This window comes from Chironomus tepperi, unplaced genomic scaffold (assembly GCF_022539635.2).
Source record: "Chironomus tepperi strain 1889 unplaced genomic scaffold, CSIRO-AGI_Ctep_v1 contig_445, whole genome shotgun sequence".
NCBI lineage: Eukaryota > Metazoa > Arthropoda > Insecta > Diptera > Chironomidae > Chironomus > Chironomus tepperi.
The window spans coordinates 3968245-3992482 of record NW_027226567.1 but is presented as its reverse complement, the minus strand read 5'-3'; the positions used below and the strand labels follow the sequence as shown (position 1 = coordinate 3992482).

The 24238-nt window shown below is 32.8% G+C and overlaps 2 protein-coding genes across 5 annotated transcripts; one reads left to right on the top strand and one right to left on the bottom strand.

The window, feature by feature from the left end:
- Positions 1 to 1190: 1190 nt before the first annotated feature.
- Mcm2 (DNA replication licensing factor Mcm2) lies at positions 1191 to 4294 on the bottom strand. Its single transcript, XM_070650178.1, has 4 exons — positions 4174 to 4294; positions 3919 to 4106; positions 1921 to 3856; positions 1191 to 1852 (listed from the first exon to the last, which is right to left on the bottom strand). Exons 1-4 carry the CDS (start codon positions 4186 to 4188, stop codon positions 1328 to 1330), a joined length of 2664 nt encoding a protein of 887 aa, XP_070506279.1. The 5' UTR covers positions 4189 to 4294; the 3' UTR covers positions 1191 to 1327.
- Positions 4295 to 5447: 1153 nt separating this feature from the next.
- Positions 5448 to 23481, top strand: LOC139098026 (ninjurin-B-like). Of its 4 annotated transcripts, none has more exons than XM_070650135.1 (6): positions 5448 to 5579; positions 6307 to 6447; positions 6500 to 6615; positions 11480 to 11640; positions 22710 to 22949; positions 23072 to 23481. In XM_070650135.1, exons 4-6 carry the CDS (start codon positions 11611 to 11613, stop codon positions 23210 to 23212), a joined length of 411 nt encoding a protein of 136 aa, XP_070506236.1. In that variant the 5' UTR covers positions 5448 to 5579; positions 6307 to 6447; positions 6500 to 6615; positions 11480 to 11610; the 3' UTR covers positions 23213 to 23481. The 4 variants fall into 4 exon arrangements, with proteins under 4 accessions (XP_070506236.1, XP_070506237.1, XP_070506238.1 ...); XM_070650137.1 differs by having other exon boundaries at positions 5450 to 5568; XM_070650136.1 differs by lacking the exon at positions 6500 to 6615.
- Positions 23482 to 24238: the final 757 nt, after the last annotated feature.

Sequence of the window (24238 nt, the reverse complement as noted above, 5' to 3'; positions counted from 1 at the left end):
CTGTGTGCGGTTTTGGTCTAGACTTTCCACAAAGGTGTATCGTGCCGTCAAAATAGTTTGGACAATGCTAGTTTAAAGGATCGTAGTCGAACTGTCCTGAATATATTAGGTGCTGTTCACTTATTACGTATAAAATCGAAGATCGGCCTTCCCCAACATATCTGTGGTTCCTACACCTGCATAGTTACATCGCTTTCCGTACAGATCAAGTGTGATTCATGGCCTCCCTCAAGTGAAGCATAAAGCTGGCTTCCATCTGCCGATTACCAATATCAAATGCAATACTGTCTCTATCGACAGCTTCCTTCCAGTGCCTAATCAGTCAGGTGAAAAGCATAGCGTGTTTGCAAGAGTTCCACTATGTCGTCGTATTAATGGTAAGTCGCGAAGACACCCTGACGGCTGATGTGCTTCACCGGATTGACTATGTTGCTCAAAACAGATCTTGTGCATCGACCCTAATAAACAATTAAGCACCACTAAATCTCGAAACCTCTCCTAAAACTCTAACACTCATTGAATGCCAAGTACACGAAAAAGCTTATTAAATATAAAGTATCTAAGCATGAAGGCTCATTCATATGATGACCTGAAAAGTCCAAACTTAATTATTAACTCTCCGCATGTAGCACTAAAAATGTTACCTTAAAACATGAAAGAATAAAATCATTGCTTAAATGATATCAATAAAGGATACTCCAAACGCAAGTACATAATTTAAAGAGGTAAGGAGAAAAAAAAATCTCGTCCACAGATTTTTATCGAGATAAGTTTTTACAACGTTTACGTTTTCATCCTTTTGCCGTAGCAATTGACTCACTTTTTCATCTATCGAATGCGCATGGTGGTTCGTGTTCTTGAAAATTGCGGCAATTTGGTCGTTTTTGGGAATAGCTTGACTTAAGGCATTTTTAAGGTATTTATTTTGGAAGCTGAGTCCGATGGGGATGATTTCTTAAGCTTTGGATCTTTAGGTATGCCATCCAGTCGTCCATGTTTTGGTATGTCATCTAGTGATGTTCCTCTAGTCCTTAAACTTGAATATACGCATTATTTAGGGTATGTTATTCAAACTCGACTTGAGTAGCTACTTGACCAAAACTAAAACAGTTTTCAGTTCCAAAATAAGCATAATAGACCCAAATCCTATGTTTGTCCTACAAACAATGACAATGACTACACTAATAGCTTTGGAACTAGCAATTAACTTTATTGTATAATTAAGAATGTAAAAAACCTTATAAATGAGATATGAGCTATTGTAAGAACATGAGTTTGAGATGAATACTTGTACTTGTAACTTAATCTCTAGTTTGGTACTTTTAAATTAAAAGGTAGCGGCTTCTGGTACAATTTGTAAAATGACTTTTCGCTTGCTGTCGAACGAAAATCCATTATTTTTGAAGATTTCACTTTCGTAGAATTTACTCAAATTATGAATGTCAATTTGTTTGGCACGTTCCAACAAGTCTTTTTCGAGAATTTCAACATGAGTAGCTGATGGACCTTGTTTGAAGCGAATGTACGCAAGTTGATCCAATGTAAGTTGACGGAGGATGAAGAACAGCAATTCGGAGTAGTCTTTTTGGAACGATAGATATCTTTGGAATGTGTTTTGCATCTTCTTCATGACGGAGAATTTTTGGGCTGAAATGAAGCTTTCAAGCATCATACGAATGGCTAAATTAACATCAACATCTTGTACTGTGTCTCTTAAATGCATTCTTGCATGGGCTTCAGACATTCGAATCACTGATTCAATATGACGGACAGTAATTGGCAATGATCCAGTTGCTAGAGATTCTTGACGCAATTGCGAATACATTTTTGCAATCTTATCTTGGTCCATATTCTGTAAATAAGGTGAATAAAAGGAGTTAATGTCTGAAATTCTAATTTTATATTTAGTTCCTGACTTACCGATAATTTAGGTCTGACATTTTCCTTTGAGTAGACAATATACTTTCTCAACAAATCTTGTGGCAGTTCCATTTCATTAACATCTTGCATCGGCTCATTTTCTTGATCTTCATTTGATGGATGATGACGAATGTGCGATTTAACGACGAATTCAGCTAAACGTTGATCCTGCATTGGATCAAATTCATCCTTAACAACACACAAGATATCAAAACGAGACAAAATTGGTTCCGATAAATTGACATTTTCAGAGAAAGTTAAACTTGGATCATAACGTCCACCAATTGGATTTGAAGCAGCAATAACAGCACAACGTGCTTGCAAAGATGTAATAATACCAGCTTTTGAGATACTAATTGATTGTTGTTCCATAGCTTCGTGAATTGATGTTCTGTCTTGATCATTCATTTTGTCAAACTCATCAATTAAGCAAATTCCTTGATCAGCTAAAACTAAAGCTCCAGCTTCTAATGTCCATTCTTTCGAGATTGGATTACGACGAACATAAGCAGTAAGACCGACAGCACTAGCACCTTGACCGGTTGTAAATACAGCACGTGGTGCAATCTTCTCGGCATATTTTAAGAATTGAGATTTAGCCATACCAGCATCACCACAAACTAGTACATTAATGTCTCCACGCAGTTTATGCTTCTCGCCTGGATTCTTAGCTTCTCCACCAAATAATGAAAGTGCTAAACTACGTTTAATGAATTGATGTCCATAAATGGATGGTGCAATACTGTTGACAATTCTATCGGCAATTCTTGGTTCCTTACTTAAACGTTGAATTGTAGCAATATCGTCATCAGTTAGAGAGCTTACAACTTGCTTTGAATCCTTAACTAAAATATGATTGGCAATAATTACAGTTGCAAATACAGGAAATCCATTGTCTGTATTTAATGATCCATCATAATTGTTTGTATAAATGCCAGTAACTTCAACTTCATCGCCAGGTTTGCATTGATCACATAAATCAGCTAATAAGATGCAATCCTTACTTCTTGGAATACGTCCTGGAGGAATTTTTGACGGAGATTCTTGTAATGTGATTTTTTGGTAGTTACGATAAAGTGTCTGTTCCATATTAATTGAAAATGGTCCAGCTGATTGACATTCAGGACACGATCCAGGTTTTACTTCTGAATTTTGATTTTGAACAAATGGACCGATGATATATCCACATTTAACACAATCATATTTAACGACTGATAATTGAGGTAGAACGCCTGTTGTGGCTGTAACAACTCCCATTGTTCGGACTAATTGATTTAAATGAAGTTTTCTGAATGTTCTCAATTCTTCAATGAGAGGAAGTTCCGATATTCTTACATGAATTTCGTTGGTGACACGCTCATATGTTGGGAAAATTGACAAAACCATTTCCTTAGCGACTTGATCGAAAATTTCCAACATTTGTTGAGGAGCTTCTGGTAAAAAGTAAGCCAAAACGTGCTGATGATGAGCAAGTTCCGAAAAGACTACGACAAAACTTGATTTGTTCTGTTCACACATCTTTCTGATTCTATCACGATAAATATGCTGGCCTTTTTCATCAATGTAAGTTCTCAAGAAACTCTTGAATCGATTAGCAATTTCAGTTCTAGGACCCAACATAGAAACCCATTCTTTAATTGTATGTCCTTTTGTATCTTCCAAATTCTCAATTGATTCAATCATTTCCTCATCAACTTCTGCACCTTCAATAGCTTTTTCTGCAGCTCTTCTTTTGTGACTCGGAATGTCACTTTCATCGTCACTTTTATCGTACATCAAATCTCGATCATCACGATGAATTCCAGCTGCTCTGTCTCGTCTATTCATTTCAATTTCAGCAGCTCTTCTTTCAGATTCGCTCATAACACTTAAGGGTTCCTCATCATCCAACATTTCTGGATCATAGCGATCAAGACGGGGATTTGGCAAATAATCTCTGTAAATTACATGATAATTGTTATAAATACAGTACACTAGTAGCGTGCATTACAATTTTACCTTTCCATGTCGCCGCCAAACAAATCCTCTCCTTCCGATTCATCTTCGTCGGCAGTTAAATCTCCTAATAATTCAGCTTCATTTTCAAATGGTTCAAAGTCACCAACTGGAGAATGTTCACGATTTGATCTCGGTGTTGCTACCGACTCATAATTTGTTGCTGGAGATGCAACATCATCGTTTGGGTTCTGTAATTTATAAGGAAAAAATTAAAATGTTGATTCTTTCAATTTTATTAAACTAATTTGTACTTACTCCGTTTTGTGACATTTTGGCTTATCTTGTTTTATTAATTTATGATAGTTAAGAACAATAATAACAAAGGAATAATACAAAAATAATTAAATTATTTTAATAACAAAGTCACGAAAAAAAATGCTTGTAAGAAAATTCGGATTCCCGCTCTTTTTTGCAGGGGTTGAGTATTTGTTGAATTCTCGGTACAATTTAAAGGAGAAATTTATTACCTGATGTTTCTTTATGCTTCTTTATAATCAGAGTTTTATTAAATCTTCAATTTTGAGATTTTCTGTTTGAAATATTCGATAAAAAAAAGCCGTTAAATTTGGAAAGTTTTAAAATTTAAAATTTTTTTTTTTTAAATTTAACGGCCATTTTTTTCACATCGAATTTTAAACCCAAGCAATCTTTGAATTTGAAAATCGAATTAAATTCTATAAAGAAGCTTATTTCAGAGACTCAGTCCCTGGAAAAAAAGAGCGGGAATTCGAATTTCGACATTAATTTCTACAATATTTATTAATTTATTAGATTTAAACAAAAAAAAGTAATTAACAAATATCAAAGAGAAACAACGCTTTGATGAGGATTATTAAAAGTTATAACATCGCATGCTGTTGTTAAATCAATGCATGATGAGACAGGAAGCAGCATAAAAAGAAATCCCACAAATTGCATGTATGGAATTGAATGATGAGAATGAAGAGAATATGTCTCAAATTGCTCATTTTTGAGCATGTGTTAAATAATTAAGCTTTTTATTAATGATCGGACGGTTGGTACCTAAGTCGTTGTCAATGAAACGGTTTATTTTTTAAACATTTTTAAATTCGAAATTTTATGGTGAATTTACGGATTATTCGAAAATAGATCAATTGACTGAGAAGCAATAAAAGGTACACAATTAGGCTTTAGATTATAGATTTGCTTATATATTTGGTCGTATTTTGATGATCTGAATCTGCTTTTTAATTGGTTTGAATAATCGTTAAGTTAATTAGTTTATGTAATGCACCCCAAATATTGTATGTACCAAATTATGATTATGAGGAACTGTCATGCGTCACTAGTTGAACTACCGAAATATCTGAAATTTAAGAAATCTTCTCCAATCTAAAACAGCTTTCAAATGAAATATCCTCAAAAAAAAAAAATAATAATAATAAAGCAAAGCTTTTCCAAAACGGATGCGAATTGCCGGAGTTTTCTGAAAATGAACTTGAATGCGGATAAGGAGGTAAATAAAAAATTGTGTGTATGTGGTATGAAATTAATTCAATTTACTGACAACAGCAGCAAAAAAAAGGAGATTCCATTTGAGCCTTCATGTCACATAGAAGTGCCGTGTATTGGGGTCCAATTTTTGCAAAATTTTCACTCATTAAATCCTGAATAGGATGGAAAAAAAAGGTATAGAGGAGGTAAAAAAAAGAGAGAAAATTTGCTACTTTTTTTTATATGGATTTAATTTCACTTTTGTGAAGCTCTTTGCTCAGGCATAAAATTTGTGGAATGGACAATTCCACTTGAAAGCGCACATGGGTTTTTTTCTCCATGCCTACCTTTTCCCTCCTTTATTTTATTTATCTCCACTCGAACTCAAAGGATCACTTTACTAATGATCTAAAAATTTATGCTGAATAAAAAAAAATGCTAAAAGCGCTCTATTCAATAATTTTGTTCGTCTCCATCAATTTCTATCATCAAAAAAAAAGGAATAAATTGAGGTGGATGGAGAAGGATATGAGGAAATAGGAAGGAAGGAGACAGTTAAAAAAGGGACGATATAGAAGAAAAAAAAAAGTTTGAAAACGAATAAATTTGAAAATCAGATTAGAAAACCTAAATAAAATTAGAGTCAAAAAAACATGAGTTGATGTAATATAATCGTAATCTGAGAAAAAGGTTCGACGAATTTTCATTCTTTCTTCTACTTTTCTTCTTCCATCTCCTTTGTTGTTTGATTTATCAACTTTTTTTCTTTATTTTCTTTTTTACTTTTCTCTGTAAAATGATATTAAAATCTAACAAAGTGAATTTATTTTCATCTCATAATACGAGAATGATGAAGATTCAATTGAAATATTCTTGGAATGTAATCATGCTCAAGGTAAAGAGACGCATTCTAATTACCATTTATGTCTACAGATTAACAGCAGATGAACCGTGTATTCGTATCTATCTATTATGTTTCATCCCTTTTTTTGTGATTTGGAAGATAATTTACATGACTACATCAATCTAATGATCATTAGGCAAATGACCCGTTCAGACGCAAATCTTTTTTAGGTGAGTGGATGGAATTTTGTGTGAGTAGAATGTTGCTTTTGATTATTTATAGGATGTGGGAGCCGTAAATATTGTATGGGTGTAGTTCAGACGACAATCTGGTGCTACATTTATTGATAATCGTTTAAGGCATAAAGTTCATTGAAATTTTGGGAGCTTATCATTAAGGTGGGTTGAAATTGGTTGATTTTACTGTGGTTTAGTGCTTGAATATCGGATATCAAGCTATAAATGTAAACAATTGAATGGTTGAATCCTTTTTAAGAAAAATCGAAGATTTTCTTCACTGGATCTTGACGGAAATATCGAAATATGGTAAATTTGCAAATCTGCGTAGTCAAAAACAGAAGACATTAACTTGAAATTAGCGTGATATAAAGTATTCGAGTTGATGATCTTTGATAATCCTTAGCGGATGCATTCGAAATCCTGTAAACTCTTTATACGGTGTAATTACGGATCAACGGGTTTGATGAGCAAATAGATTTGTAATCAATAGCTCAGTAACTACCCGAAAAATTTTAGAAATTTTCGGAATTATTAAAGCTTTACCAAATATAAATTGATTCAAGGCCAATATCTTTACAGCACAACCATAACACATGACCCACCTCAAAGCTAGCAAAATTGAAACTGTCAATTAAGACAACCTTAATAGATCAAACATGGTTTTCAACTTAAAATTCAATTCACTTCTTAAACCACAATTCAATAAAGCCATATGGCAACTAACACACGTTCCAAAGACATTCAGACGTAAAGTAATTTATAAAATTGCAATTTCACTTTTCATGTTCAATAAAAGTCTGTTTAAAATAAGAAGCACTCGAGAATCTTTTCAACCTTGCATCCTCCTGCGAAAATTGAAAAGCACTTGTGTCCATCTCTAAATGTAAGGTTAAGCATAGCATTTTCATTCCATTTATTCTATAAGAAAGAATTCTAATTTAAAAAGTAAGTAAGTAACAAGAAAGAGTTGGGAAAATGAAGAAATTCATCGAGCGTTTGTTGAATAAATACATAAATTTTACAGGAATCAGGAATAGAAGCAGAAGAAATAAAAAAAAAACACAGAAAAAGTTTTCTTCTTTCATTCTTGATAGTTTCAATGGCTGCATTTTTCAACCTAGAGCACAAATTTTTCTTCTTCGTAGTTTTAATTTCTTGAGCACTTTTTTCTACTGGAAAGGATGTGTAAGGAGAGTTTTGTTACAGTTTGAATGACTGTCAGGTTACTTAAGGTGATATGTTGATACTTGATTCTTAAGATTTCTCGGTTCTAAAAGGTTATTTACTTCATTTTAAAGACTTCTGGACTGTTGATTAGTAGAATTGAGTTCTTTTATGTCTGCAGAAGCCGGAAGGTACACGAGATATAAAGTACTAAGATCTACTGATCCGGAAAGCACTCGGGATATGAATGACCGAAATCCTAATCCTGGTCGGCTTGGCTCTGTCCCAAAATTCAATCAAATCTATCTCAGCCTAGAGCAGTGGACAACCTGTGTGTCGCCAAACAATTTTAAAACTCTATGAACCGTAGTGGACCATAAGGCGTGTATGATTTCGGTGGAACCATATCATCAAGGTGTGCAGCGAAAAATAAAAGATTGCCCACATCTGAGCTAGATTCAAGACGACCGTGGACTAGATTTAAGAACATTAAAACATTGCGTGATTTCATTATGATTATTTGAAATAGAGTTTTAATGGAGCAGTCATGGACAACCTTTTAGTTTTCGCGGCACACCTTGGTGATAAACCTCAACATATTATACACGGATTATGGTTCATGACCATAGTGTACCAAGTCGTGGCAAGCAGGTTACCACCCATTGAAATTGAGAACGCTTTTCATTTAAGGTCTGTAACTTATAAGACATTATAGATTCCTATTAAGCACTCTAACCAATATTCGATTATCAATACATTTCAACTTCCATCTTCACTTTTCCCTTAGATGTTTACATCACGTTGAAGTAAAATAAATATTTTTTTATACTCATACATAAAAGGGATGAAAATAAGGGAATGAAAAACTTTTTTTATTTAGTAAAAGACTCAGTTAAATTACATGTTGTTATTTTACTTGACAAACATGCATTTTTGCACTTTTGTTTCATGTTTTTCTCACTCTCATTATTACTACTACCTATGTTATAACTCATTCCATCCACATGCTTTGCCCGCCTATCGACAAGAACAACGATAACACTCTCCTGAGGGGGTTTCCAACTTTATTGCTATTAAATAAATACAACGATCTCAAAAAAAAAGACGTAAGAAATTTTGAGGAAGAGAGTAGCAAGAAATGTTTAATGATTGCTTTTTAATATCCTTCCTGGGACGATGTTGAGTATTGCTTGCTTCTGTAATAACTAAGTACTTTTCTCAAAAAAATATTGTAAAAAAGAGGCGGAAGTAAAATTATTTTTTACTATAATAGGAGAAATTAGTGAAGCGCATTTTTTCTTCATGAAAATTATCAGGAAATATGCTGAACGAGTTTATGCTTAAAAAATTTTCAATTCTGAATTGATTAATTATTTTAGAAATTGTAAAATTGTGTACGACAAAAGAAATGAATCAAGAAATTTTAAATTCACAGCAGAGACTTGAAATTTTGACAGTTTTGAAAAGTGAAATGAAAGGTATGAAGATGTGATTAATGTTGTGTTTGATGGAATTTGGGGATGATTTGAGAATTTTGTTATTTTTTGTAAATTGTTGGAATTGCTGAAGCGTTCATTTTATTCTGTGATTGAATTTTACGAAAGACTTCAATTTGAATTCTTTCATTAATAGTTAGGCTGTTAAAAACGCAGTTCGAAGCAGAGTTCGAAGACAACTCTGATTTTGTATGTAAAAGTTGACTTAATTCGATTCGATTCAATTCTATAAAAAATCCAAGTCTATTTCAAGTTCTAGTTCTAAGTCAATGAATTTTGGTTAGCTATAAACTTGCCTACTTACTTATTTCTTGGCTGGGGTGCACGAGGACCCATTGCCGCGCGTAGGGAATGTCTGAAGACAGCTCTATCCTTCGAAACCTTCTGCCAGTTCGGGAGAACTTGCCTAAGCCCAACTTTTTAATGACCTGGACACATAAGTTACTTAACTTAAAGTGACTATCCTAACGACTTATTGTCCCCTCGGATCAGATATGCATTATCTATGCGTGAGACAGAAAGCTCCATTACGGAAGTTAATGTGGATTCCGTGAGATTTCCATTTGGATTCATTAGCGTTCATGTCACTGGTGTGATATCCTTTAGTATATTCGAATTAAATATAAACCTTAATGACTTTAGCACGTAAAAGGTGTTTGAAATTGCACTTTTAATCATAATGCTATATCCTCATGCATGACCTGTGTTCTTCCAAAGCTATTACTTTATAATAAAAATAATGAGTTTGAATTATGTGCTACATAACATTTCGTTTGACATTATTACTCAAATCACTGATATTAATATTCATACACCTTAGGAAATTGAAAATGCAAATTGAAGACCTAAATGTGTCCGAGTATATTTCCAAAAAATGTGCTAAAAATTGTAAAAAAATAACATGAAGTGAAGTTCCATAAACTTTCCATAGCTGAAAAATTCAAATAAAATATAATATATGTACGGTATGAAAGAGAGAACGAGAGTCCATTAAAATTGTTAAAAGTACTCGGAAGGCATGTAATTCGACTTTGTCTTAATTACATTTTTTACTTCTCTTTGCCACTACTACACCAACTTACTGTATAATTAAATGAGTTTGTTTTTATTTTGCGTGCTTTCTATTTTTAAATTTATTCTTATCACGTAAGGGTCGATGACGGTGGTTCTACTACACACCATCGACTCTTCCACTCGATGACTGTAAAAAATGCAGGTATGGCAAACAAATATAAAAACATACACACTCACACATTTCTCTATGATTTGATAAATGATACTTTTTGTGCTCCGGTAGGAAAATTTTGTGTTTTTTTTTTCCTCTGTAGGAAAAACTTTTCATTTTTCCTCCCGTTTTTTGCTCTGACTTGAATATTCTTTTTTTTTGTTTTCTGTTTGAAAATTTCTACTTGATTTCAAACTTTTCAACATTCGTAATATATTGCCCGCCATTAATCAGTAATCTTTAAAAGTTTACCGAGAATTTATCTTCCTTAACTTTTTCTCTTCGTTTTTTTTCCTTTTTCTACTTCTTTGACTTTCTCACTTGCCTTTTTACAATTTGCTTTTTGTGTGCCGATTTCGCCACAAATATCATTGAGTGAGGTGCTTTGCTAACAATTTAACATTTTTAGCTCTATTTAATGGATGAGAGTTTAATGGTGAAATTCTTTCTGATTATCCAGTTTGAATTCCTTTTTAGAGTTTTCCTACTGAATTAATATTGAGGTTTATGAATTGAACTTGTCTTTTACTGCAATTCATAATAATTCAGATAAATTTAATTGATTTTGTCTTGATTCCTTGCAATTTTTGATGATTTCAACTGAATTTAATAATCACTCTCTTTATTGTGTGGTAATTTACGTCAGCTAAATGAGTTCTGTGCTAATTACTCTCTATCAAGCCTTAATTTACAGTTAATTAGCAATTTTTAATAACAAAACACAATTTCGACCACGTTTATACTAAAACCTTACGATTTCTTCTACAAAACCATTCAAATGTTTAATGTGTAGGGACATTTTGAAATCCAAAATTACGTTATTTGAGCAAATAAATCATGATCTTTTTATATTAAATAACAAACAATATTAACACAATATTTATGTACTTTCGATTAGTTCAAAAGTACTTTTTGATTATAAATTATTATAACAGATAAATTATATAACAAATATACGGGATTTATAAACTTTATGGTTGTATCGATTGAATCTGTTTGATTTGTTTGATTCAAAAATAATTAAAGATTTTTATGAGGAGAAATTAATGTGGTCATAAATATTATTTTTTATGTTCAATATGCTTCACTTGAATTAATGTTCTTATAAAAAATTATGATTTTTTTTTATTATTTGAAGCTCATCGATGAGGGAAAACTCCATTTGAGTAATTTTCGATAATTGGAATCTATCTATGTTGACTATCAGTGTACAGAAGTAATAAATGAACAATGTCAAAGAGTGTCAATTGAAAGGGTTGCGGGCGAACTATGTCTACACATGCAGTATCGTGTCATGAGGTAATTAAATAATAGAATTTCTCTTTGATCTTCAATCGTCATTTTAATTTTATCTCTCGTCGTGGGGATTTATCGATTGCCTGAAATCGATATTTACTCGGAAAGTGCTTATTGTTGCATGCAAATTAAGTTTACAGATTGAAGTTAATTAGATGTGAGCGTTTGAAAGCTTAAATGATTTTCCTGTAAATATCAAACTTTGAAATGAATTAAAATGTTGTTTAAATTAATTAAATTGAATATTTCAATGTGGTGTGTTCCTATTAGGTTCACATGTAAGTCAACATCAATCTGGACACAGCAATCAAAAAACCCCATCCGATATTTAACTTAGTTGATTATTTTCATATAAAATCTCAACATATTTAAATTTTCTACATCAAAGTAATCACTTTTGAACTCAATAAAGTAATTGCAATATTGAATGCTGAAGTGGGTTAGAGAGCAGTCAGTCGTTAACCACATTTCTATGAAACCCTCGACATTCTCATGGTCGATAGTCCTTATGTAAAATGCATAAAATAAAAGCAAACGTGATATACAGTTAGTTTTAAATCAATTCCATCCACATCACGATATTCATCGTCGGTTTTTCAGATAAATTTAAAACACATTTACGAAATTAAATAAATTTTTAATCAATCGAGCATAAGCAACTGAATAAATATATTGATCTTTAAAATTTTCCTTATCATTAGAGACCGTTCTAATGTAAAACCCCCTTTTTTAATCCATAAAAATAACATTCGATATATCCGGATATGGAAATTCTCATACATTGATGATTGCCGTACCGAAAGACATGATTTAGGGTGGGATCTGGGATGGTTTCCTTAATAATTTGATGGTCTAGCCCAATAATGGTCTAAAATTGCCAAATTGTGGGTCATGTTGTTGTAGATGACTTGAGGGCCAGCTTGATATAAGCATGTGCTTCCCGGGCACATCATCAATAGATAAAATTTGTTGAATATATTAAAACTTAATGTACCCCTTCATGTAAAATGCGCTATCATAATTTCACTCGATTAATGACACACATAACTTATTTTCTCATTTGTAAGGCGCTTCCATTGCAGTGAAAATCTAGTAAATTGCTCTGAAAAGAAGGAAAAATCATTTGGTAGGAGCAGCAGCAACAAAAAAAAATAGAATATCGAGAAACATAATCGAAATTTCCAGATCATTACTATCGCATTTAGCTCACATTATTTCTCTCTTCTCACTATTACTCCCCATACAATGATGATGATTCTGTTCACTGTGCATACATATATACATACACACACAGAGGAGTTCCTTCTTTTTTCGGTTAGAAGACTCTCAAGACGACAGCGCTTTGTGATATGAATTTCTAAAGATGAAATGTTTTGTGTGTAAGTACACGTTTGTTGCTTTGCGAATGCGATATGGATGACTGAATGAAATGGTTTTTGGTGTGAAGATGGGGTGCTGAAAGTAGAGTTAAAAAGGAGAAAGAAAAATGAAATGAACTCTCTTAACGTGTGCATAGCTAGAAAGAAAAATGATTTTTACTTTTTTTTTATTTTATTTCTTTTTCATTTTCTTATTTTAGTAGAAGAAAGAAAGGAAAAAAAGGGCCAAAAGTAATGGATGAAAGGAAATTGCTTTCCCATTATTCTCTTCCTACTTACCTCTCCCCATTCATCCGCTCCTATCCATTCCAATATTGCAGCTAATGCGATGTGGAATTTCTCTTTTTTATATATTTTCTTGATCACAATTTACATCTGCGTCCATCATCAATGGCTGAATGCAGTTAACGTCTTGCAAGTTCTTTTTCATCCTTTTTTTGATCAAGAAAATGAAAATGAAAAATTCTTCACTTTAGTAAGTGAACAATTTAAATTTAAATTTACATCTCAGACTTCTTTATTCATTTCTTTTCATATCCGCACCATCACTCGTATTTTTCCCATTTCCAATTTCACTATTCTGTTGAGACTCTATTGCATCATTATATGACATTGAACACCCACGTCAATTTGCTTTTACATTCAATAATATTTTAAAATGGATGTTGAAGTTTTTTTTTTGCACAAAGCTATCTGCAATCGAACCATTTCTAGGAATTAATCACAATCTGTATTATGATGGTAGTAGCATCAAAGCTGCATCGTTAATAGAATATTTTCATTTTAATCATGGAAAATGATTTTGCAAATGTAAATTGATGCTTTAATTGAAAGTTATCGATTTAAGGTTCTTGGAAATTCAAAGGACATATGAAACATGAGCTTGGATTATACATTAAAAATGAAAAGGTTTTGTTTCTTCTCGGAATTTTGCAATATTATGGTGCAATCAAGCGCGTGACATTGAAAAGTGTACGCGTATTTTGAGTATAGAATGAAAGCATGGCTTTATGGTTTCTGCGAATCTTTAATACTCATTAAAGCTTATGTATATGCAAATTTCTAGTTTAATCATTTATTTCGATGTATTTACTTGTAATTGCATCAGTAGATATTAAGTTTCAAGATCAATGACCATCCATAGCTTCATTAAAGTAGTTTTTACTTTAAGAGTTCATAAATCAACCATACTAAAACCTTGACCTGACAATATCATTCGTTCCTATCTGCAGAATCCATGTTTTAGATCAGAATCCGATCGGCACAAATTGAAATGTTGCCACCACGGCGACGAGTCGGTTGTATACTTAAAGCCAACTTGACTTTAAGCCACTTGGCCACTTGGCTTTAAGTATACGACCGACTCGTCGCCGTGGTAGCCACTTGGCTTTAAGTATACGATCGACTCGTCGCCGTGGTAGCAACATTTCAATATGTGCCAGTCGGGGAAATAGAAAAGAGCAGTCAGTCTATTGCTTAGAACTAAACTAGCGTTAACTACAAGTACACCGGCACTCTTACAACTTCCATTAGTTCATCAGTACAAAGCATCTCACACAGCGAATCGATGATTATCAATAATGGAACATACGGCATGACTATAATCCTTAATCCATTTAACCCTTAATAATCAATACTCCATATTTACTTCTGTTCCGTCGTTTATTCGTTTTTATTCATCTATTATCCATTCCTCACAATTCACAATGTGATGTACCATATTTTCCTTAAATTCCATCTTTTAATTTTTCTGAAAGACTTCCACAGCCAACACCGATGTCGGGATGTAATAGCATGAGAATGAGCGTCCAATGTGATGTGAAGAAACCGCTTTTGTGGATATTACAACGAAAGAAAAAGGAGAAAAAAATAATGGGAGAATCATTCACCGTTTCTTCACCATAATGGATTTTACAGCTTGGTGAACATACCAGATTTTTATTTTTATTTTTTTTTTTCATCTCCTACTTCTGGCTGGTTGATGCTCGTTCTCATCTACAATCTCATTGTCGTTTCTCCTTTCATTCTAACTCGCTCACTGTGTATATCTCAATATCCATTAAAATCTCTGGATAATATTAAGTATGTATGTAGATGAATGTGTACGGGAGTGTGGGGGTTGTTTGTTGAACATGAAAATGTTCAGCATAAGAAGTAGGAGAAAAAAAAATTTAAATGCGACATAATGAGAATGAGAAACGAATCCGGTTTTAATGTATGCATCCTTAGTTTTCCATGTTCATAACGCGATTGTGACTTGCATCAAAGGCATCCTCAACGATTTTATAAAAAAATTTGCACACAAGCACGTTGTGGACGATTAACAAAAACGTGTCGCAATTTAAGGTTTGAACTCAATATTTGATAAGCATTAAGCGCCACTGTACCAGTTTCATTTGTGTAAGCAAATCATTTTTACACATGAGTTGATTTGCATGTGCCGCTTAATGTTAGCATGAGGAGGAAAAAAAATTATTATTTAGTGAGATGGAGATTTCTCTTCTGAGTAGGAAAATGTACTTCTGGCATGATATATAATAGCGCAGAATTCACCCCTAAAAAATAATATTTTATTTACTCTTCATTGAGTTTCGAGGATTTTTGGATTTAAACTTCCTTAGATTTTTCAAATGAAAAATTTTCTAGACTCTCTTTTTTGAAGTTCTTAAGAACATATCACATGTGGATGAAATTTTCAATTAAATTTAAGTAGGTTAATTATTCCTGCACAAGGATATTTGGAATAATTTTGATAGAATTTAACCCTCAATTTCTCTTTCTTTTGTGATTTTTCTCCAACAATTAAATGTTGAAGGAAACTCAATGGATGTCCTCGTATTTGATTATGTTGTCAGCATTCTGAATAACAGTTATCCTTCACTCGCAATGGTATTGTTTGCACTACTTTTCAATTGGAGGCTGAGAGTTGCTGCAAACAGGAGTGATTTGATGGAATGACATGTTGTCTTGTTGAGTTTTGAATCGGTTGTTGGAGCAATGTCATAAACTAGAGTCTTTAATTCCGACATTGAATACGATTCATTACCAATGTTTATGTAGGTACTCCATACATGTCAGTCTATTTCCAATCAACACACAGTTCAAAAACTGATCATATCGCTGTCTACTGCTAACCAAATCCCAATGCAATATTAAGGTACCCCTAATAAGGTTCAGTAATTCTGGGTCTCTGTGGCAATAAACTTTATCATCAAAGCATCAAATAAATGGCTGAAGTCTAGTGTACAAAAAGGCTGCATTAGTAACCTATTTAGAGGGTCTATCTATATCCGGGCGACACAAATGAAGAAGGCTTCACTGTGGAGCTTTTTTGGCTGCATCCATACCAGCGACTTCCATTTGGTATTAGTAAAAGAGGTTTAGCGGAGCCTTAAAAGCTCCACGTCGGAGCCTTCTTCAATTGTGTCGCTCGGGTATAGTGCTCGTTGTTCATATGCTCTTCGTTTAGACACTCTATGACTATATTACGTCAGTAAGTTAGGATTATATCTAACATATCCATCTTCAACATAAAAATAGTCCGTCAAATTCCAAACAACAAAACTCATCCTGAATATGAATATGCCTTTAGAAAAAAAAAATCTCATTTGTTCAGTGCATGTACTTCCCTTTCTTTCACATTATAAATCTACACATTTTCAGTGATATCATGCTCCATATATGTATGTATGACAGTAGAGTAAAGTAATGTGCATCTCATATCTCTCTCGTTCTCATTTCGCTTGACACATTTTTATCTTGTACCAAAAAAAAAAAAAAAAAATAGAAGTTAGAAAGAAGGAACATTTTCATCCATTCATTCATTCTTTCTTTCTACCCGCACACTCAGCAGAAATCGTTCACATGAAACACCTTCAACCCCTCATTGTGATTCAACAAGAATCGTTCTCGTCCATTTTCTTTATTTTACGTGTTCGTTTCGATTGCTTTTTATTTTTATTCTCTTACTTATTTTTTTTTTTTTGTGCTATTTCGACCCACACCTCCTCCTTATTTTCCATCACCATCAACAGAATATAAGCATTTATATCTTTTAAAAAGAAGTGTTTTTTTTTTTTTTTTTTGAAAAGCAAGTAAATGCTATTGATATAGCTCACGTGAATAGATAAACGACGCTTTTCTTTTATTTTTCTTTTTACTTTTAGCATCGACTGTAAATGTATTTTAATCTCATCGCCCATTACACATAACATTGCTCTCTTTTTTCTTTTTTTTGCTTCTCTCCGGCTCATTCCTTTTATCTATAGTAGAAAAAAGATAAAAATTTATTGGATTTGTGTTAAAGCATACACATAAGGAGGATATATATTATAATGCGCCATTTGAGAGGCATTTTATTACCTGCTTTTACTTCTTTTTACTTCTATCTCTGCCCCCCAAAGGTGATTAGTCCGTCTGTCCAGCGTGATGACTAGAAAATGAATCCTTCAGTATAATGAAATTGATTTCGTGAGGAGCAAGTGGAATTCATCTTCTCATTTGTTGTTGATGCTTTTGATGAGGGATTAGGAAGTTGATGGGAATTTTTCTTTGTTAAATGTACAGGAACATGTGGGACGAAGACGTGTTTTAGGGAAGTTGCTGCTCTTTTTTTTTGAAATACTTACTCTGGATAAAAAAAAGTTTCTTAATGGCTCTTGGAAAGTTTTTAATTTAAAGTTTATGTTTGGCTTTGTTTGTGTAACGAAGCTGTTTGGTAAGACTGAGATTGGATCATGTTTTTTGGCAGTTAGCTGAGATTGCAATATACTTGGATGGACTTTCAAGATGGAATGTTTACTGCAGTTTTTACTATTATCTAATAAGTTGTAAAAAGTATAAAATAAATTTGTGGACCATTATCAATTATAAAGTTTTTAGAGTTGTGCTGTGATCCAAAACAATGATATAAGATGTGCAATGAGTGCTGGATAGGGAAGATGGTTTAAGTTTGCTTTGTGTCACGCTTTCAAATACCCCCGGTAGCTCAAAAAGTTAGAGTACTTGACATGTAATCTATAAGGCGTGGGTTCGAGTCACACTCTGGACTATGTTTTCGGAAATGGACTGCTGTGCGCTAGATCATTAGAACCAGTAAGCTTTTGAACAAAAATGACTTAAAATTTGCAAACTAATTAAGTTCTTAGTTAATTTGTGCTTTAGATGCTCTAAAGCTATATCAAGCTACTAAAGCTCCCCTCTTCCATCTTTGTATTACGTCTCTAAAATCTGATGTGTTCCAAAATTATTCGATATTCTATTTGAATCCTACTTTCAGATTCTTGATATCAACAATATGTATTGATTGCCAGAAGCTAATGATATTTGGCAGTTAAAATAAATTAGAAAATCTGATTGTAGGTGGAAATCCAGATCATGTTAAACATATTTAGTGCTTATAGGCAATAAAATTTCAAAGCTGCGCATATAACATCTCACATAAGCTCAACATGCCTTATTTTAGCTGAAAATTATTCAGCTTGTAACTGACAATATCACATAATCCCAAATTCAGCTATTTAACCTCTTCTAAATATTGCTTTAAAAATTCTCAGAAAATGCTCAACAGCTGAATTAAATTCAAAGACACATCCACAGCAGCCAAACATCACTCTTATCTCTAATCATTTTTAATCAAGTTTTTTATGTCAAAAAACGTCGACATCATCACGAATTAAAGGACATTGTCATGTAAACGTGATAAAATCGTCCAAACTGCACACAATCCATTAAAAATCATTCACAAAACCATAATCTTTTATCACAGCATTTATATCAACAATACGAACATAAAATTAATTAATCCCTGACATCAAATGAAAATGCGCTGCTATATCACCACGTATCCATGAGTAGCACATTTGACCACTTGTTTCAGTCTCTTTTTTTTCTCACACACATTTCTATTCCCTATTTCATTAGCATCGTATATATATTTTCTCTTAAATAGTGGACGAAAGAAAAAATTGGAATTGTTTTATTTACCCACGTGTACGTTATGTCCATTGAGCATAATTTCCAATTCACAAGCACTTTGGTGGATGAGATGAACGGACTCATTGTTATTCTTCTAAAATAATTTTTATTATCTTGAGAAATGAGACCTGAACAGTTGTTTGATGTTTGATGATAACAATTTTGTGTGTGGCTTGAGGGAGTCAAGATGAACAACGTCATCAACCACAATCATCTTTTTATGAACAATTGAAAGCTTCATCGTGTAATTTTTCGAATGAAATTGTCTTAAAAAATTTTGTGATGTTTTTATGATGTCTGTGAGGTTAGGACGTGGGTGTTGTAATTTTAAACATGCAAAATATTGGAAATAAACCTGACTTTTTCCCCAAAATATCATTTATAAGGTTAAGAACCTTAATAATTCTCAGAATAAAATTGATTATACGTAGGATTTGACATTTTGTAATGCTCAAAATTATTGATCTCATACATAAATTGTTATTTTAAAGGTTGTGGTTAATGATGCGTTAGAATGTTTTGTACATGATGAGTATGAAGAAATTGAGTTATTTGTTGATACTTTTTCAATTAACAATTGGATGTATGACGTAATGTTTGTTTAATTAATTGTTTTCAATAGCTTGGCGCCTTGATACATTATACAACCTAGGGATTTGCATCTAATTCGTAATCAATCTCTAAAATTCACACTTTAATAGATTAAATCATAAATTATGATTCAAATGGATATAACGTAACATTTAAATGACAATTTGAGATCCCTTCTTATCCCCCTTCATATTTACTTCAATGATTCCCTTCATAAAATTGAAAAGACATGTATAAATCGTAACAAAAGTTTCATTATCACTTTATCTTAATATATATCATATGGATGACTCCAAAACCGTCATGTTTATCACATATAAAAAAATCAAACAACTTCTAAACTTTCATCAACTCAAGCTGATTTGAAACAGAGAAAAAAAGAACAAAAAAATTTCTGAAAAACTCAATTAAGTTCAATTCACTTTCCGATACAGACACAAATCAGCCACACCACATAAAAGTTTCCACACACAAAACATTGTGCAAAATCACTCGAAGCTAAACAACCCATATAACCCACAAAAAAAAGGAATCGTATAAACACACAAATCGCATTAATTTCATAGAAGAAAAACTATCATGAGAATATATGAGACTTGAGTCTCGCATGATCAAACTTATCAGATACTCATTCCGAAAAAAAGAAAAAGATTTTCCAAGAAAAAGAGAGAGGAGATGAGAATGAAAGGATTTAGAAACGTTAATTGAATGTCTTGGTAAAAGATTAACATTTATCTTCAATAATATATTAATCAAAAGAAGATAAAGACTGAATCATTAATATCCACATTGAATGTTACATATACATCCTTATATACACATCAAACCTAATGTACTTACATCCTTCGTGATATTTTTAGCACTAAAAAAAAGAAGAATAAAGGAGAGATAATGAAAAAAATATGCTGAGTGATTGTGGTCAATATGTTTCACACTAATATCCTCAATGGAATTTTTAAATTGAAATTGATTGCCGTTTACTTTACGCACATTAAATAAGGAGATAAATGAAAAAGAGAGGATTCTTTATGTTTAGGGAGACTCGTAAAATATACAACAAACAAATATGTTCAAAATTGGTATGAAATGTGATTCTTTTTGGGAAGGGAATTGAAGCGCATTTTGATGATTATCGATAGTTTTATCCAGTTAAGGTTTGGTAGATCTCAGCATTCAAGCTTTGAGCTAGGGTTGAATTTTAATAAATTTCTAGTTGCAGCAAAACACGAGTTAATTATGACGTATTATTCGAGTAGCAGTGACCATAATACCCTCAATATAATGCAGTTCTATTGTTAGCTACTGACGTAAGCTGCTATAGATACCAAGTTCTCAGAAACTGATTCTCTGGGAATCTGGAAGATTGCTCTTTACGTAAACAAGAAGCTTTTACAGTATGAAGGTCAGTTAGACATCAAAAAGGAGATCCAAATGAAGAAATATGGTTGGAGTAGTCGCATACTTCTCAGAAAAAAATGCCAGAGAAAATGTCAATGCTGAGGCAGAATCACAAGCTTGTTTTACCGCCCTTGGTTGCAATCCACAAGCTACAAAAGCTAAATGACGCAGAACGGTGAAAAAAGAATGTCAATTATATATGTGGACAGAGAATTTGGACAAACTAGGTGACTGAGCCAGCAACAGAGTCGAATGAAAAGTATTCTTTTGGAACCTAGGTTCTTTGTACATAATTAAGTTAAAAATTTAATGAATAAAAAGTTTATTTAAAAAAAAAGAACCTAGGTTCTACATATTTAGGAGCATGATCACAGGAAGTGAGTACCAATAACAGACAAAAATTAAGCTTTCATGGTGCAGAAAGACCACTAGGGTACCTAACAGCGGTCTCTTTGTCTGTTAGGTTACAATTCTGTTGTAATAATTTCCAGGCACAGAATTAAAAATTCTCAGAGCAAATACTTAAAAATCTCATTTCTTCTCTTTAACTGCCCACCCAAACTGCATTAATCTGTCCAACCACAAAATTCTCTCCATCATATTATCCGAGATAACCATATCACAATTCAATTCATCTCGATAACGAGCGTTATGGAATCTCTTTTATTTTTATTTGGGAAGTACAACATAGCACGACGAGGAAGAAAGAAAAAAATAAATAAATACACAAAACCGCATTAGATAAAGAATGAGAAAAAATTATTCACAGTATACAAAAATGAATGTAATTCTCTTGTCGATGAATCTACTTCCCATTCCAATGTCATTCATTTCATTTGAAGTTTGTCACTTTGAGAGTAACGTTGAATATAAAAATTAATTGTGATGAATCGAGAAAGTGAAAAAATGAATCAGAATGAAGAAGTAAACCAATTTGCTGATGTTGTGCTTGAAATCAGGGAGAGTAATGTGGGTGAGGTAGGGGAATTCATGATTCTAACTGAAAAATATTTCAATGCTCTTTTGAGTGTTGAGCAAACGAAAAAGAAAATAAGATAACAAATCGGTGATTATTTTTGTTTGTTGAAAATTTTGTGCGTAATGTGCTGTTTTTTTTTTGTTGGAGATGTTGGCAGTGTTGGGGTCTTGATTTTTGTGGAGTGTTGTGGAATTTATTAGTTAGTTGTCAGCTTTTAGTATTAGGATTGATAACATTTTGATCTAGTCCTGTATATTCACCATTATATTGAGATACAGGCACGAATTTCACAAATTTTTGTATCATATCCGATAGCAAAGTCATCAAAAATCGGTACTTTGGACGAAATTTGGGATATTATGAAGGTTAGATAAGATACAAAAGGTTTTATGAGAATCATTTTACATTAAGGCTTAGCTAAGAGCTCCAGGCCTCTATTTTTGGCGTTTTAGATGAGCAGGCTTGATGTTGCATGAGGATTCTTGAGGAACTAGCTTAAAATTAGACTCAATAATGATTTTTCAATTTGAACTTCCAGAAACATTCCCATAAATATGAATATTTATGTCAATATCAATCCCAGAGATCAAAATGAGACATTAAGTCATATTACTTCATAGCTCTAATTGTTATCAACATTACATCACCAACCAACACTCAAAATACAGCATATAAAATACCAATAAAACAGCAACCACTTCTGATAACCTCAACATCCATTCTAAACACAAAATCTCAATTTTCCCCAGGTAGAAAGTCATGATGTTACAGACGGAAGAAATCGACAGCAACCAGCATCCGCATATTATCACATGAAAAAATCACACGCAGAAGGTATGATGGATCTAAGTCTTCTAACAGCCAACGCCAATCAACTCAAATTCATACTTTATTACAATAAAGATGCTAAAACATTCTATCCGGCCCTCGTACTCATTATATTATCGCTGATATTACAAATTGCTGTTGGCATTTTGCTCATATTTCGAGTAAGTCGTGTGTACATTAAATTATAAATCCATATGGATGTTCAACGAAGTGTTTAAAAATTTTTTTAAACGAGAATATGAGAATTAATGTCTGTAACTGTATGTATGTGTATATCTTGCAGAGACGTTTTAAATCAAGTGGACAACGGCAGCGTGCGAGCATAACAAATGAATATTTAGTGCTCTTGATATTTCTGACGACTTTAATAAACATATTGGTGGCTGTTTTCAGTCCCGTTGAGAATGCTGAAAAGCCACAATGATAAAGCGCTGTTTGCCGAGAGTCGTTATCAGATTGATGCTTTTTTCTTTTCTTTCTTTCTGCTTGTTTTTTTTTATGTGAAAGAATAAATAAATTGAATTTTTTCTCCATCTTATTTCATTCATTCCATCTACGCTTACTTACTTACTTATTTACCCCGCTCTATTTTTCAAATTCCTTCTTTTACTTCTCCCACCCTCCTATACCCTCCATACCGCAATTCCTCTTTTCCATATTTTTACATCTACTCGACTCTATATCTTTTCTTTACTTCGCGCTCCGTCAACAGACAAAAAAGATTGTCATAAATTATTTCTCGTTTCAAAAAGTCTTTATTGCATTTCCATAATATAATAAAATTTCCTAAATTAAAAAGTAAGGCACAAAAGATTCATGTCGCTGTTTCCGAGTACTTTTTCTTTTCCTCTATCAAGTACCGAGTCGTGTTTTGATAATGTATATATATACGAATCAGTGAGAGTAAGCTAGCAAGTGAGAAAGTCTCCATTAATATATATGATATGGGTGATGAATGTAAACTTATTTTTTGGATGTGACCGCAAGGCAAATAAACCCGAAAATTGTTTGAAGGTTTTATTGGTGATGATGAATATAATTATGGAAAGGTAAATTGAGGGTGAAAATTGGCGGATATTTTTTTTTATTATATTATGTTTCAGATGTTCTGAGTTTTTGGGTATGTTAATATTGGGTGTCGTGGCTTATCTCAATATGGCTTTTAGGTGTTGTTGGATTTGAGATTGAAGAAGATGTCGATTGTGAGTTATTACTGAGATTTGCGTTGATTGCTATTGTTTCAACATGATTTTTGTGAGTACTTAAATGGATTATGTTCATTTTTTAGAGGTTTAGACGGAGTCATTCAGTTGTGATGTCTAATGTTAAGGTTTTGAATCTAGAGAAGTGTAATCCGAAATGCACATGACGTAGAAATGGCTAAAATTCAGTCCTGGCCAATTTGACTCTATTTTAAAGCTGGATTTCATCGAATATGACCTGGAACCTT

Coding starts and splice junctions, on each gene's coding strand:
- Mcm2 (XM_070650178.1), bottom strand. Junction 3,857..3,918: donor TTTGGCGGCGACATGGAAAG/GTAAAATTGTAA, acceptor TGTAATTTACAG/AGATTATTTGCCAAATCCCC. Junction 1,853..1,920: donor ATGTCAGACCTAAATTATCG/GTAAGTCAGGAA, acceptor CCTTATTTACAG/AATATGGACCAAGATAAGAT.
- LOC139098026 (XM_070650134.1), top strand. CDS start 21,867: ATGAATCGAGAAAGTGAAAAAATGAATCAGAATGAAGAAGTAAACCAA. Junction 21,960..22,709: donor GGGAGAGTAATGTGGGTGAG/GTAGGGGAATTC, acceptor AATTTTCCCCAG/GTAGAAAGTCATGATGTTAC. Junction 22,950..23,071: donor GCATTTTGCTCATATTTCGA/GTAAGTCGTGTG, acceptor TATATCTTGCAG/AGACGTTTTAAATCAAGTGG.